Source organism: Vipera ursinii (genome assembly GCF_947247035.1).
Source record: "Vipera ursinii genome assembly, chromosome: 15".
Taxonomy (NCBI): domain Eukaryota; kingdom Metazoa; phylum Chordata; class Lepidosauria; order Squamata; family Viperidae; genus Vipera; species Vipera ursinii.
This window is the reverse complement of record NC_139528.1, coordinates 8,067,221-8,082,927: the sequence shown is the minus strand read 5'-3', so window position 1 is coordinate 8,082,927 and position 15,707 is coordinate 8,067,221. Positions and strand designations below refer to the sequence as shown.

Genomic DNA, 15,707 nt, shown 5'->3' with positions numbered 1-15,707 from the left:
CGGGCAGTGGTGCGCGTGCACCTCTCCAAATAGAGAGTGGCACTGCCCGTTTGGAGAGGTGCGCGCGCACCTCCCCGAATGGGCGGAGGTGCGCACGCACCTCCCCAAACCTTTGGAGAGGTGCGCGCGTACCTCCGCGTGAACGGGCAGAGGTGCCGCTCTTTGAGGAAGCTGTCGTGGCCCGTCTCCGAAGTTGCCGCTTTCGGCAGCTTTGCAGACGGGCCGCGGCAGCTTCCTCAAAGAGCAGCGCCCCTGCCCATTCTGAGAGGTGCGCGCGCACCTCTCCGAACGACCGGAGGTGCGCGCGCACCTCCCCAAACCTTTGGAGAGGTGCGCGCGTACCTCCGCGCGAACGGGCAAAGATGCCGCTCTTTGAGGAAGCTGTAGCGGCCCATCTCCGAAGCTGCCGCTTTCGGCAGCTTTGCAGACAGGCCGCTACAGCTTCCTCAAAGAGCAGCGGCCCTGCCCATTCTGAGAGGTGCGCACGCACCTCTCCGAACGACCGGAGGTGCGCGCGCACCTCCCCAAACCTTTGGAGAGGTGCGCGCGTACCTCCGCGCGAACGGGCAGGGGCGCTGCTCTTTGAGGAAGCTGCCGCGGCCCGTCTGCAAAGCTGCTGAAAGCGGCAGCTTTGCAGACGGGCCGTCGCCATCGGGCAACCGGGAACTGGTTCCATCTCACTTTTTTAAAAAATGGCAACCGCGTGTGTCCGCGCATGCGCAAAAAACCGTTTTGCGCATGCGTGTACATGGACACACGCACGCGGCTCCCACTTTTTTTAATTTGTGATGGAACCGGTTCCCAGTGGCTCTTTTCCTTTTTTAGGTTGCCGACCCCTGTCCTAACATTTAATAAAAAACCCATTTGTGAAGATATCAGGCAGAATAGCAGAGTTGGAAGAGACCTCAGAGGTGAAGTACTAATACCACTTTACAATGCTTTGGTAAGGGCACACCTGGAATACTGCAACCAGTTTTGGTCACCACGATGTAAAAAAGATGTCGAGACTCTAGAAATGGTACAGAGAAGAGCAACAAAGATGATTGGAGGACTGGAGGCTAAAACATATAGGGAACAGTTGCTGGAATTGGGTATGTGTAGTTTAACGAAGAGAAGAGTGAGGGGTGACATGATAGCAACTGTAATGTAGTGGGTCCGACGCAATGAAGAGATGCCAGCTGGAGTACGTGTTCAGCTCTTTACTGGGGGGGGGGTGTAGCATACTGAGGAACGAGGGTTACCTGGCCTCCTTAAATACCTAGCCAGGTAGGCGTCCAGCCAATGGGGTTGGCCCTAGGTTTCCCGCCGAAACTAGGGTTCCCGCCAAAACCGTCCAGGCCAACGCCCCCTAGTGGCTGTTGCTATGCAGATGCCTGCACTGGATACATAACACCCCTCCCCCCTTAGAGAAGAACCACATGACAACCGCAGAACCAACATTACAACTATATACATAACTATGTACAATGTGTGCTATTACATCTGCAGTTGTTGGATGGACACTTGCACACATAGTCCGCTAAGTATGCCGGCGTCCTGTGGGGCCTGGTGGATCGTCTGGGTGTGGCTTGGCCCTGGATTTGGACAGCGGGCTCGTGAGGCCTTTGTTCTGGGTTGAGCAGGGTTGGTTGCAGGAGGCCATCCTCCTCTAGTTCTGGTTCCAAGTCGTTTTCGGTTGGACTGACCTCTCTTGGGGTGTGGCTATCCCATTGGCCGTGGGTGGTGTACTCAGGGACCCTTCCTCTGAGCTGGTCAATATGTTGCCTTATGTGTCAATCCCCCTCCACCCCCACGATCTAAGAGAGAGGGCCCATTTTTTCAACCAGGGTCCCTGGAATCCATGGATGCCCTGCCCCGTAGTTTCTTGCCCAAACCAGGTCCCCCACGTTGAGAACCCTGTGATGCTGATGAGGGCCTATCTGTCTCCGCTGCCACTCGGTCGGGGTGCAAGCGGTCAAGCTTGGTGATGAGGCGCCATCCCCATCGTAGTTCTGCTGGGCTCTTTCCGGTGGCAACGCATGGTGTGGTGTGTTGGGCAAGCAGAAATTTCGCCAGTCTGTGATGCCAGTCCCCGCTGATGATGTGCTGGAGTGCGTCCTTGGTCGTCCTTACTATCCGTTCAGCTTGCCCGTTAGTCGATGGCTGGAAGGGCGCGGAGGTGGCGTGTCTAATCCAATTCGCCTTCAAGAACACCTGGAAATCATTAGCAGTAAACTGAGGCCCATTGTCATACACAATTACGTCAGGGAGGCTGTGTGTGGCAAAGAGGGCTCTGAGTACCTGGATTTTCCTTTCTGAGGTCATGTTGGGGACAGGGACTACCTCCAACCACTTAGAGTGGCTGTCCACTACCACTAAGAACAGTTGGCCCTGGAACGGCCCCGCATAGTCGATGTGAACGCGGGACCAGGGTGTGTGTGTGGCTTCCCACCTGTGCACTGGGGCGTGAGGCATTTCTGGCCTAGATCTCTGGCATGTGTAAGAGGCCTTGACCCGTTCCTCAATGTCCTTGTCCAGCCCTGGCCACCAGAGGTAGCTTCTGGCCAGTGCCTTCATCCTAACCACCCCCGGATATCCCTCATGTAAGGATTCCAATACCCTGCCCTGGACTGCGGTGGGGATGATGACCCTGCTTCCCCAGAGGAGGCAACCCCGGTGCATGGAGAGCTCATGTCGCCTGGTGAAATAGGCCTGGAACTCAGGCCCCGGAGACTTGTCCTGCCACCCCGTGCAAACCCATGAGTGTACCCTGCTCATGATGTTGTCTGTGGCTGTGCTGCTAGCAATGTCCCTGGCATGTACTGGGCATTCTGGTAATTCCTGCAGAGCTAGGATCTGTGTTGCTGGTGCCGGGTCTGGCTCAGTGGTGTCAATGGGTAGCCTACTTAAGCCATCTGCATGGCCCATCTCCTTCCCTGGCTTGTGCACCAGCTTGCAATTGTAAGCTGCAAGGAAGATGGACCACCGGAGCATTCTGTGGGACAGTATTTGGGGGGTCTGCTTGCCCGTTGTGAACAGGCCTAGCAGGGGTTTGTGGTCTGTGTAGATGGTGAACTCTCTACCGTACAGGTAATCGTGGAACTTCTTGATCCCTGCCACGATGGCCAAGGCTTCCCTATCTATTTGGGCCTAGTTCCTCTCTGCTCCAGACAGCGTCCTGGAATAGTAGGCTATGGGAATTTGAGCCCCATTAGGCTCGAGGTGACTTAGTACCGCGTCCACACAATAAGGGGATGCATCGCACGCTATGCATATGGGCTTTGTTTCAATGAAATGAGTTACTGTGGACTTGTCAGACAGTAGTGCCTTTAAGGCTCTGAAACTTTGATCGTGGGCGGAAGTCCAGACCCATGCTGCCTTTTTGTCTAGTAACCTGTGAAGTGGCTCTGCAATGGCTGCCTTGTGTGGAAGGAATGTGTGATAAAAGTTAAGCAGGCCCAGGAATGCCTGTAGCTCTGCCTTGTTCTTAGGTGTGGGTGCCAGTTTGATTGCCCTCACCTTGGACTCTGTGGGGTGGATTCCCTTGGCATCTACCCTGAATCCCAGAAATTCAGTGGATGGAACACCTATGCTGCACTTCTCCCTCTTTAGTTTGAGTCCAGAAGTACGCAGCCTGGTTAGTACCTCCCTCAGCCTACCTGCCAGTTCTTCTGCTGACGCTCCTGCGATCAGGACGTCATCAAAATAAGGGCAAACCCCTGGAATGCCCCTGAGCGTCTTCTCCATGATCTCCTGGAAAATGCCAGGAGCTACGCTGATTCCAAACTGCAGCCTGTTTACCCTGAACGCTCCCCTGTGAGTCACTATCGTCTGAGTGTCAGCCGTTGCCCAGGTAACCGTGAGTTGCTGGTACGGCTGTGCAAGATTGAGCCTTGCAAAAATGGCGCCGCCTTGGAGGGAAGCGAGAACGTGGCTGACCGTGGGAACCGGGTAAGCGTGCGGGTTTAGGGTGTGGTTCACCGAGCACTTGTAGTCGGCGCAGATCCTTATCTCCCCATTGGATTTGAGCGGGGTGACTATCGGGGTCTCCCACTCCTCCCCATCTATGGGGTCTAAGATTCCCTGGGCCACCAGCTTATCCAGTTTGCACTCGATCTTGTGCTTGAGCACGAAGGGAACTCGCCGCGGCCTGACCCTAACGGGGGGAATGTTCGGGTTTAGCTTGAATGAGATGGGGGGCCCTGTGTACCTGCCCAGCGTCCCATCGAAGACGTCTGCGAACTCTTTGCAGATGGCCTCAATGGATTCTCCCTGGATCCGGTGGATCCCGGAGACAGTGATTCCCAGGGCCTCAAACCAGTCTAGGCCGACTAGGCTGGCTCTCCGGCCCTCTACCACTACAACCTCCAGGTGCTCTTCATGACTCTTAAACCCCACAGAAATGGTGGCCACCCCCTTTACCTTGACCGGTGAGTTTTGGAAGTCGGTCAGGGCTAAATTTGAAGGCTGTAATTTAATCTGCTGCTTGCTCCGGCTGTTGATATAGTTAAGGGTCTCATCTGAAATGACGGAGACCGCTGATCCGGAGTCAAGCTCCATGCTGCAAGGAATGCCCTGCAAGCGGATTGTTAGTTTAATTTTTGGTTTGAGCAGCCGGCGGCTACCCGTGTGGTGGATGGCCAGCCGGCTCTCAACATAGCCAATTCTTAATTTGGTTGGGGCCCCAGTACCTTCGAACGGCGATTCCTCCGGGTGCAGCTCGTGGATTTCTTCTTGGGGGCGGTGGCTACGACAGACCGCGGCTATGTGGCCTGTTTTTTTTGCAGGCCCGAGACGTGGCCGACCAGAACTTGCAGAGGCTGTGCACGTGGTTTCTGCCACAGCCTGCACACTTCTGCAAGTTGTTGTTGTTGCTTGTTGGCCTGGGCTTGTCCGGGCGTCCGCCTCAATGGTCGAGGGTCGACTTCCGCCGGAGGAGGTCGATGCTCTGTCCGTCCTCCTCGTCCTCAGCTGAGGTGACCTGCTGGTGGATGTTGGCCGCCTGGCTGCTGGTTTTGGACTCCTGGACCGCCTGGACAGCCCCGCAAACCGCTTCGTGGGCCAGGATGGCGTCCTGGGCTTCCTGGAGCGAAACCTCCTCCTTTTCGAACAGGCGCTCCTGCAGCCTCGTGTCCCATAGGCCGCAAACCAGCCTGTCTCGTAGCCGCTCCTCCAAGTTCGAAAACTTGCAGGCGACGGTGGCTTCTCTCAAGGCGGCGATGAATTCGGCCCCGGACTCGTCGGGACGCTGATCCCTCTTCTTGAATTGGGATCTCGCAGCCAGTTTGGACCTGCGGGGCCGGAAATTGGTGTTCAGCTTTGCGACAAGGTCCCAGTACGAGACGGTATCAATGGCCTCTGGGGAGAACAGGTTGGCGGCGACCTCGAGGAGTGCGGGTCCACCTATGCAGAGCAGGGCTGCCGCTTTTGAGCCGTCTTCCGAGATTTGGTTAAACCTCATGTACAGCTCGGCATGCGACAGGTACCGGGCCCATTTCTCCGGGTGGCGGATGTCGAACTCGCGGGGTTGCCCGGCTCATGCCATTGTCCCGTCAGTCGTTGTGGTGTGTGGTTCCGTTTCCTAGCGCGGCGGCCTGAGCCGGTGTCTCGCAGTGGCCGGTTGCGGTGACTGGCGGTCATGTTGGGGAGAAAGGAAAAGATTCCTCTTTTCCTTCAGTGTGCGGTGCGTTCCCCTAGTGACTTCAGCTCTTCTGTCAGCAGTATCCCACCTTCGTCGCCACTGTAATGTAGTGGGTCCGACACAAGGAAGAGATGCCAGCCAGAGTACGTGTTCAGCTCTTTATTGGGGGGGGGGGGTAACGTACTGAGGAACGAGGGTTACCTGGCCTCCTTAAATACCTAGCCAGGTAGGCGTCCAGCCAATGGGGTTGGCCCTAGGTTTCCCGCCGAAACTAGGGTTCCCGCCAAAACCATCCAGGCCAACGCCCCCTAGTGGCTGTTGCTATGCAGATGCCTGCACCGGATACATAACAGCAACCTTCCAATATCTCAGGGGCTGCCCCAAAGAATAGGGAGTCAAGCTATTCTCCAAAGCACCTGAAAGCAGGACAAGAAGCAATGGATGGAAAGTAGTCAAGGAGAGAAGCAACCTAGAACTAAGGAGAAACTTCCTGACAGTTAGAACAATTAACCAGTGGAACAACCTGCCTCCAGAGGTGGTGAATGCTCCAACATTGGAGGTTTTTAAGAAGAGACTGGCCAGCCACTTGTCTGAAATGGTATAGGGTTTCCTGCCTGAGCAGGGGGTTGGACTAGATGACCTCCAAGGTCCCTTCCAACTTCTTCTTCTTCTTCTTCTTCTTCTTCTTCTTCTTCTTCTTCTTCTTCTTCTTCTTCTTCTTCTTCTTCTTCTTCTTCTTCTTCTTCATCATCATCATCATCATCATCATCATCATTATTATTATTATTATTATTATTATTATTATTATTATTATTATTATTACCTCTTGCTCAAATAAGAGACCCTACCAGACAACTGGCTGTCTGACCTTTTAATAATAATAATGATGATGATGATGGTGATGATGGAAGGGACCTTGGAAGTCATCTAGTCTAACCCCCTGCTCAGGCAGGAAACCCTATACCAGTGATGGCGAACCTTTTAGAGACCGAGTGCCCAAACTGCAACCCAAAACCCACTTATGTATCGTCGGGTGCCGGGTGGGCGTGGCCCATTGAGTGGGTGTGGCCCATTGGGTGGGTGTGGCCCATTGGGTGGGCATGGCTGCGGTGGTAACGGCAGACTGGGTGGGACTAAAAAGTTCAATCAATCAATGCCAACTTTGCGAGATCTTTTTTTTTCCTGCCAGAAGTTGAAATTGACTGATTGAAACTTTTCTCTCTTTTTTTGCACACAGCAGCGGAGGCCTAAAGCAAAGAAGTTTTATAAAACCCAGCTGAAGGCCTAAGGCTGGGGCGATGGCGTGCATGCCCACAAAGAGGGCTCTGCGTGCCACCTGTGGCACGCGTGCCATAGGTTCACCACCCTATACCATTTCGGACAAGTGGCTTTGGAAAGCCTCCTGTGATGGAGCCTTCACAACTTTTGAAAGAAAGCCATTCCATTGGTTAATTGTTCTCACTGTCAGAAGTAACAAAACAACAGAAGTTGAAAGGACCTTGGAGGTCTAGTCCAGGGGTAGGCAACCTTGGCTCTTTTATGACTCGTGGACTTCAACTCCCAGAATTCCTGAGCCAGCCAAGCTGGCTCAGGAATTCTGGGAATTGAAGTCCACGAGTCATAAAAGAGCCAAGGTTGCCTACCCCTGGTCTAGTCCAACCCCTTGGTCAAGCAGGAGACCATATACCATCCCAAACAAACGGCTGTCCAGTCTCTTCTTGAAAACCTCCAATGATGGAACACGCACAAGTCCCAGAGACAAGACATGTTACTGATTAATTGCTCTCATTGCCAGGAAACCTCTCCTTAGTTCAAGATTGGATCTCTCTTTAATAATCTTCCACCTGTAACGTCTTCTCCTGCCCTCAGGCGCTTGACCCCATGATTTTTCTGGCCCTCTCACCATCACCTCCTCCTCATTTGCTAATGGGGACAATCAAAAAGGCAAGATTGCAAAGCCGTAAGCCTTAGTCCTTCAACCCTCCAAGTGTCAGCTTGTGACAAAGCAAGGAGGCTTTTGTTGAAAGCTGTTAGCTTGCGCTTTGTGGTTTCAGAGATGCAGTGTAGGGGAAGTTGTGTTTGGAGACAACCTGAACTCACTTCCTGTCAGGTCTGAGTAAGAACAGAACAATTTTTAATAAAAAAGGGGGGGCACAGATTTTCTACTTTGCCCTCGTCTACCACTGTATGCTTTGCGGCAATCTTCCAGTTGGCTGGGAATCACACTTCTGGTGGCCTCGTGGTTGCAAAGACGGATCTTTCAATCTTTCTGAAGGACCTTGGATGTGTTGAGCAGAGGCCACGGAGAGTAGAATGAATTTCAGGGAGCAGAAGATCGCCATGGGCCAGTAAGTGACTGCTAGAGAGCCAGGAACTCAACAATCAACAAGTTTCTCCTGAGGACCGATGGACTTGGCCCAGCCTTGGAAGGAGAAGTTGGTACAAGGGTGTAAGCGTTAAGGAAGAGGAAGAGTGGAGCTCCTTCACACCCATGTCGCTGGCCATGAAAGCTCGGCAGAAGGTGAAACGGAAAGGACCGGCAAAAGATCGGGTTTTTGGGTGTGATCTGGTGGAACATCTGCAGTCATCTGGCCATGATAGTAAGTGATTTTCTTTTCAAAGACCTGCATGTTTTTCAGCCCCCTTATGGGTCCATTAGCCCAAACAGGAAATGAGGTGAGGTGAGAACTTCTGCTAAACAACAACGTTTGTTCTGAATCTGCTTCACTGGTTTTCCGAGCAGACTCCATGCCTGGGTAATTCATAGTTGTAGAATCATAGCGCCAGAAGGGACCTTGGATGCCTTTTAGTCCACAGTCTGGGTGTTGAAGTCCACAACCTTAAGTTGGCAAAGTTGGAGGCCCCTGTTCTAGACCAATCTATGCAAAAATACTGGGTCCCTTATTTATTTATTTACTTACTTACTTACTTACTTATTTAATAAAATTTATGGGCCGCCCATCTTACCATAGGGTAACCCTGGGTGGCTTACAGTAATTAAAGTATGTCTATACATATACATTAAAACATAAATGAATTAAAATCAAACCAAATCTGAGGGCAAACTCCAGATGCATTGCCAGATATTCACCAAGCATGGGCCTAGATTAACAATTGCATCATGTTAAAGGACAAAAAGGGACACTGAGCTTGTCGATCAGAAGGTCGGCAGTTTGGCGGGTCGAATCCCGAGTGCCGTATAACAGAGTGAGCGCCTGTTACTCGTCCCAGCTTCTGCCAACCTAGCAGTTTAAAAGCACGTAAAAACGCAAGTAGAAAAATAGGGACCGCTACGGTGGGAAGGTAACAGCATTCCGTGCGCCTTTGGCGTCTAGTCATGCCGGCCACATGACCACAGAGACGTCCTCGGACAAGCGCTGGCTCTTCGGCTTTGAAACGGAGATGAGCACCGGTCCCTAGAGTTGGAAACGACTAGCACGCGTGTGCGGGGGAAACTTTACCTTTACCTTAAAGGACAAATAAAAAAAATTAAACCCAACTGCATTATAAAAACAATGTTAAAAGCAATGTTTGTGTCTATTAAAAGAGTAAGCAATGAAATTGGGAGGAGGAGGAGGAGGAGGAGGAGGAGGAGGAGGAGGGGGAGGAGGAGGAGGAGGAGGGGGAGGAGGAGGAGGAGGAGGAGGAGGAGGAGGGAAACTATGCAGTCCTTGGTGCTCTCTGAGCTTGGTTGTTTTCTAGCAGATCTTTCATTACCCAAACTAGGTAACATCATCAGTACCAATTAAATCGGGGGTCCAAATTTTTGAACGGCTGACAAAAGTGTGGTAAGCCACACTTGGAATGTGGCATCCAGTTCTGATCAGCACGATACCAAAAAAGATGTTAGAGTCTAGAAATTTCCTGACAGTGAGAGCAACCAACCAGTGAAACAGGAGTTGCCTTCAGAAGGTGTGGGTGCTCCATCCTTGGAAGTTTTCAAGAAGAGACTGGACAGACATTTCTCCAGAATGCTTGAGTAGGGGGTTGGACTAGAAGACCTCCGAGGTCCCTTCCAACTCCATTGTTCTGTGTGTCTAACTCTAAGAGTGAAAATTCCTCTGTGGCTGACTTGATCCTCATCTGCTGAGCTTACAAAAGCTGGAGATACTCAGCAAAATTTCTGTGAATCACCCTGGATGTTCATGTAGGGCCATTTAATTAACCAGTGGCAGGAGATACCTCCCACTAAAATCAGGGGTGCCTTAAAATGGAGTCCCAGAGTGAGGACAGCCATGGTAGTCAATGGCAACCAAAAATCAGGATTTCTGTGGCACCTTCTCTGATTAGCAAGCTTTATGAAGCCCCATAAGCTTTGATGGAGCTGATAAGCTCGGATGTCGTGAATTGTATCTCACGCAAGTTTGTGACTTTTAATTAAAGTTGCTAACTAGACAAGGCACTACCGGATTTATTCTGATCCACAGTGGGCTGAAATTGCAACCTATATGAATGAACTCAGTTTTAGAGCTCAGAAATTGTTTGTGCGCTCCAATTTTAAGCATCCACTTTACATGATTGTTGTTTCTGAAATGGATATTAGCCACCGCACTGGGTTTGATATTACGGTAGTAAAATGATGCTGTATTTGTTGGATGTTTTTCCTTGTGTATGATTGTCATACTGAATCTCAAATTATGGATTAATGCTGAGATTGCTGTGTCCTTTTGCTGTTACCTCAACCACCATATTGAACATTAGCTCATTTTCACTTTTGAACTACATTCACACATGGTTTAGCCGGGCCAGAAAGTTCTAAAGAAAGCTTCTTAAATTTTTACACTCAGGTGTAAAAAGGAAAACTGTTTGCATATGGAATAATTGCCTGGAAATAATAATAAGCAGACATATGTGATATTTTGTGCAGACCAGTCTCAACTGCATCATTCCTACTGCAGAATTCACAGTTTAGTTTATTCATGGTTGAAATTAAAATAACTGTGGGACACTGAATCTTTATTTTTACTTTTTTATTTGATTATTAAGTTTACATGCTCCCCATCTCTCTGTCTCGAGTGACAATGTTCCATGGTGCACAGCTAGAAAATATTTCTAATAAAGAAAACAGAGCATCTTTTGACTATTCTTGTAAGGTTTCCTGCAAACGCCATATTAAATAGTAAAAGATATTCAGTAATGTAAGTTTGTGATCAAAACTATCAAACCAAAGTTGAAAGCAGTAATATTCAAACCCACAGTGGCCTCCCACCATTAATACAGAATAAAAGGTAGTCCTCGGCTTACAAAAAAATCATTTAGTGACCAAAGTTAAAATGGCAGTGGAAAAAGGGAATAATAACTTTTTTCACACTTACGACTGTTGCAGCATCCCTATGATCATGTGATCAAAATTTGGATGCTTGGCAGCTGACTTGTATTTATGACGGTTGCAGTGTTCTGGGTTCAGGCGATCCCCTTTTGTGACCCTTTGACCAGCCAAGTTAATAGGGAAGCCAGATTCACTTAACAACTGTGTTGTGTTGAGTTGTTTGCGATAATGGCGAATATCTGTAGCTCGGGTTTGGGTGAGGGTGAAGGTTTGTTCTTGGAGCTTGTGGGCTGGTTTCTGAATATTTTGTTACCTGGCTAGGTAAGGTCTTCAGCGGAGTTTAGTTCAACTTCAAGATGTTACTTAGCCTGGTAACAAAACTTTCAGAAACCAACCTACGAGCTCGGAGAATGAACCTTCACCATCATGATGAGATGTGTTACTGGTTCAACAACTCAACAGCTGCAGTGATTCACTTAACAACTATGACAAGATAGGTCAGAGAGTTGGGCAAAGTTCACTTAACAACAGAAATGTTGGTCTCAACTGGGGTCGTAGGTCGAGGAACTACCTGTACAGAACAACAGAAATGGAAGGAAACTTGGAGGTCTTCTAGTCCAACCCAATACTCAAGCAGGAAACTCTGTAACATGTCAGATAGGGGGCTGTCCTATCTCTTCTTAAAAGCCTCCAGTGTTGGAGCACCTACAACTTCTGAAGGGAAGCTGTTCTGCTGGTTAAATGTTCTTACTGTCAGAATAACAGAGTTGGAAGGGACTTTGGAGGTCTTCTAGTCCAACCCCCTGCTCAAGCAGGAGAGCCTGTACCATTGCAGACAAATGGTTGCCCAATCCCCTCTTAAAAACTTCCAGTGTTGGAGCATTCACCGCTTCTGGAGGCAAGGAGTTCCACTGATTCATCGTCCTCACTGTCAGGAAATTTCTCCTTAGTTCCAGGTTGCTTCTCTCCTAGATTAATTTCCATCCATTGTTTCTTGTCCTGCCTTCCGGTGCTCTGGAGAATAGGTTGACCCCCTCGCCCCTTCTCTGAGACAGCTCCTCAAATATTGGAAGATGCTATCATGTCGCCCTTAGTCCTTCTCTTCATTAGACTTGATAAGTTAGACTAATTTATTTCTTATTCCAAGTTATCATAGCATGGATCCTGGTAGTCGTTTTCCTTCCGTCCTGAGAGGTCCACCCAATATTTTAAGATGGAACAAAGATTTGATATCATGGAGCAAGCTGAGTTTCTCGTGAGGCTGTCACAGCTTGGCTGAGAGGGTGGATGAGCTGATGACCCATTTTTCAGAAGATAAGTTGAGGGGAATCATCCATCCAGAATCTCCAGACCTACAGTCAGCCCGTAAAAAGCAGTCCAGGCCATTTATCAGCTCCCATTTAGTTAGAAAGCCAAAATACTATAAAGTGGAGATCAACGGTTGACTCTCTCTGCAAGTCTTTGACAACTTTAAGATGGGTGGACTTTAACTCCCACTGTCCTCCAGCTGGAACCTGGCTCTTGGTGTTTTGCTTATCAGGATCTCTGTAAAGGTGGCTGTGGATTTAATAGATTATTTTCACTTTAAAAAAATTAGACAGGAAGCTATTTGCCACAAAGTTCTAGAATCAATTTTTATGTCTATGATTACCTGTATCTCTCACCTAGCCTTACAAACATTGTTGGCAAATAAAAATGGTGGCTAGCTTGGTTTAAAAGATGCCCCCTTGTCCCCAGAGCAGTGTCTCTCAACCTTGGCCACTTTTAGATGGGCAGGCTTCAACTCCCAAAATTCCTCAGCTAACAGACTGACTGGTGAATTCTGAAAGCTGAAGTCCACCCATCGCAAAGTTGCCAAGAATTTTTCCCTCAAATATTAAGCATAAACTTTAAATGTTTACTGTTCTGAAATGAATATTAGACACGGTCCACGTTCTATTTCCTGGCTGGGGAATTCTGGAAGTTGAAGTCCACGCATCTCTACGTTGTCAAGGTTGTGAAACCTTGTCCCCAAAATCAAAGGAAACAGTGCCAAAATGGGAAGTATTACACTACAGAGACAGATGTTTGGTGCCTGCCATGTCTTTGCCAACATTTTAAGATGCTCCATAGTTATACAAAACTGCACATTTTCCCACTAGCCAGAATGCCTAAACTTTTAAATGTTGGGACCAAGTATCAGCCAAATATCATTCTGTTCCCAGATGTTGGGGACCTTGGGTTGAGGCAATCTCTTCCCACAGCATCCACACTGGTCCACACTGCAGTTTCTGACACCCCAGCCCGCTTAGCTGTTGGCACTCTATTCAGCTCATTGGAAGGACATGAGGTTGCAATTCTGCCACCCATCCTTTCTCCAACATACACAGTCTGAACTGTATGCAAGACCAGAAATACACATTTGATGGGCACAGTTCCATCTGTTCTTTGTCAAACACTGAGATGCACAAAAGGCTGGGTTGGGCACCACCAAATTCCTTGTGCACAGCAACACACAGGAAGTCATCTGGGAGGTAGCCCTTAGCAGCACAGCTAGCAAGAAGGGGAGGAAAAGCAAGTCTATTACAACTCTTGTGACTTCCTTGTTTGGGCTGCTGCCCCAGCCCTTGTCCCAGGAAGTGGTTGCATCAACTTCATGGTTGAGCAAACTTGTAGTCAAGGACACTTGAGTGTCACAAACCAGCTGAATCCCTCCCTTGTCGTGATTGATATTATCGTCTTTCCAGAATGCCTTGTTATGTGAACGGTTGAGGGAGCTACGTATGTCTAGAGACTTTTGAAGAGAAGCATTAAGAAGAGAGGGACGCGGTGGCTCAGTGGGTTAGGACGCTGAGCTTGTCGATCAGAAGGTTGGCAGTTTGGCGGGTTGAATCCCGAGTGCCGCGTAGCAGAATGAGCGCCTGTTACTCATCCCAGCTTCTGCCAACCTAGCAGTTTGAAAGCACGTAAAAACGCAAGTAGAAAAATAGGGACCACTACGGTGGGAAGGGAACAACGTTCCGTGCACCTTTGGCATCTAGTCATGCCGGCCACATGACCACGGAGATGTCCTCGGACAAGTGCTGGCTCTTTGGCTTTGAAACGGAGATGAGCACTGGCCCCTAGAGTCAGAAACGATTAGCACGTATGTGCGGGGGAACCTTTACCTTTTTATTAAGAAGAGACATGATAATTGTCTTCTCTCCAATGATTTGCAGCCTTCCTGCTTTCCACATGAGTGTCATTCCAGAGGGAAATTACCTATTGGGAGAGGTTTTTGTTAGGCTATGGATAAATCAGGGAAGTTGTAGAGTCATGTGAAGTTGTATCCCAGAAGACAACCATAGCAGAAGTAGCATCTTTAGCATCTCCAAGAAGACATTTTCTTGTGACTTGTTATATGTTTTTCCTGCATTTTCTCCAAGAACTCAAGGACTCTTACATGGGGGTCTCCCTCAATTATATGCCCACTGTAACAATAACCCTGAGAAATAGGTCAGACCAGGGGTCTCCAAACCCGGCAACTTTAACACTTGTGGACTTCAACTCCCATGGAAAAACATTGCTCCAATGTATTTCACAAAGCTGGTGTGGTGGGGAAAAACAGGAGGAGCCGACTGGATGTCCATGGCCTTGAGCTCCTGAGTAGAAAGTACAGGTAGTCCTTGACTTATAACAGTTCACTTAAGTGACCGTTCAATTACACAGCACGGAAAACAGTGACTTATCACCATTTTTCAAACTTATGACCGTTGCAGCCTCCCCCATGGTCATGTGATCAGAATTCAAACACTTGGCCACTGATTCACATTTATGACGGTTTGCAGTGTCCAGGAGTGATGCGATCCCCTTTTGACAAGCAAAGTCAATGTGGGGAAGCCAGATTCACTTAACAACCATGTTTACTAGCTTAACCACTGCTGTGATTCAATTGTGGTCATAAGTCAAGGACTAACTGTAGAATGAAAGGCATTGGGCATCAGCCAGCCTGGAAAGGCCACGAGATGAACCAACGGATGCGAATATAAACATGCTGACGTCTTCTGCGCCATGTTTTATTGCAGGGCTTCTCTCCGTCTTTCACTTCCTGTCTCTGGCTCAGAAATGAAATCATGCAAGTCCTCCACCCACAGGCTTAGCCTGAGCGAGGAAGCCCAACTGAAATCTTGCTGGCTTACTCGTGAACAACTAATTCTTATTTGTGGAAGGTTGGTAGAGCAGGTTATTTCAGCCTGTGCAGCTTTAGGATGCGTGGACTTCAATTCCCAGAACTGCCCAGCCAATGTGCTGGGAATTTAAGTTCATCCATGCCAGGCGTAGGTAACGTTGGCTCTTTTATGACTCGTGGACTTCAACTCCCAGAATTCCTGAGCCAACATGGGGGAACTATGGCCCCCTCATGACTCGTGGACTTCAACTCCCAGAATTCCTGAGCCAGCATGGGGAACTATGACCCCTTCATGACTTGTGGACTTCAACTCCCAGAATTCCTGAGCCAGCATGGCTCAGCTTGGAAACCTCTCCCTTTCCCCTCAGCATAGCTGGCTCAGGAATTCTGGGAGTTGAAGTACACAAGTCATAAAAAAGCCAAGGTTGCCTACCCCTGATCCATGCTGACTGGGGGATTCTGGGAGTTCAAGTCCAATAAAGAGAAGAAGGGGACAGCTTATGCCCGAAGCCCCTGGAGGTAGGACAAGACACAATTGATGGAAGAAATCAAAGGGGAACTAAGGGGAAATTTCCTGACAGAACAACTGGAATGTTTTGCCTTCTGGAGTTGTGGGTGTTATGTACTGGGTTCGTTGCTTCAATGATGAGACAAGGCGAGTGAGTTCAGCA

General features: G+C 49.1%; 1 protein-coding gene across 1 annotated transcript in view; it reads left to right on the top strand.

Moving 5' to 3' along the window:
- The first annotated feature begins 7,829 nt into the window (after nucleotides 1-7,829).
- ARHGAP30 (Rho GTPase activating protein 30) overlaps nucleotides 7,830-15,707 on the top strand; it is a 44,652-nt gene continuing 36,774 nt past the window's right edge. Inside the window, exon 1 of the mRNA XM_083374377.1 lies at nucleotides 7,830-8,220. Coding sequence (XP_083230503.1) covers nucleotides 8,112-8,220 — 109 coding nt within the window. The 5' untranslated portion in view covers nucleotides 7,830-8,111. The remainder of the gene's footprint in view (nucleotides 8,221-15,707) is intronic.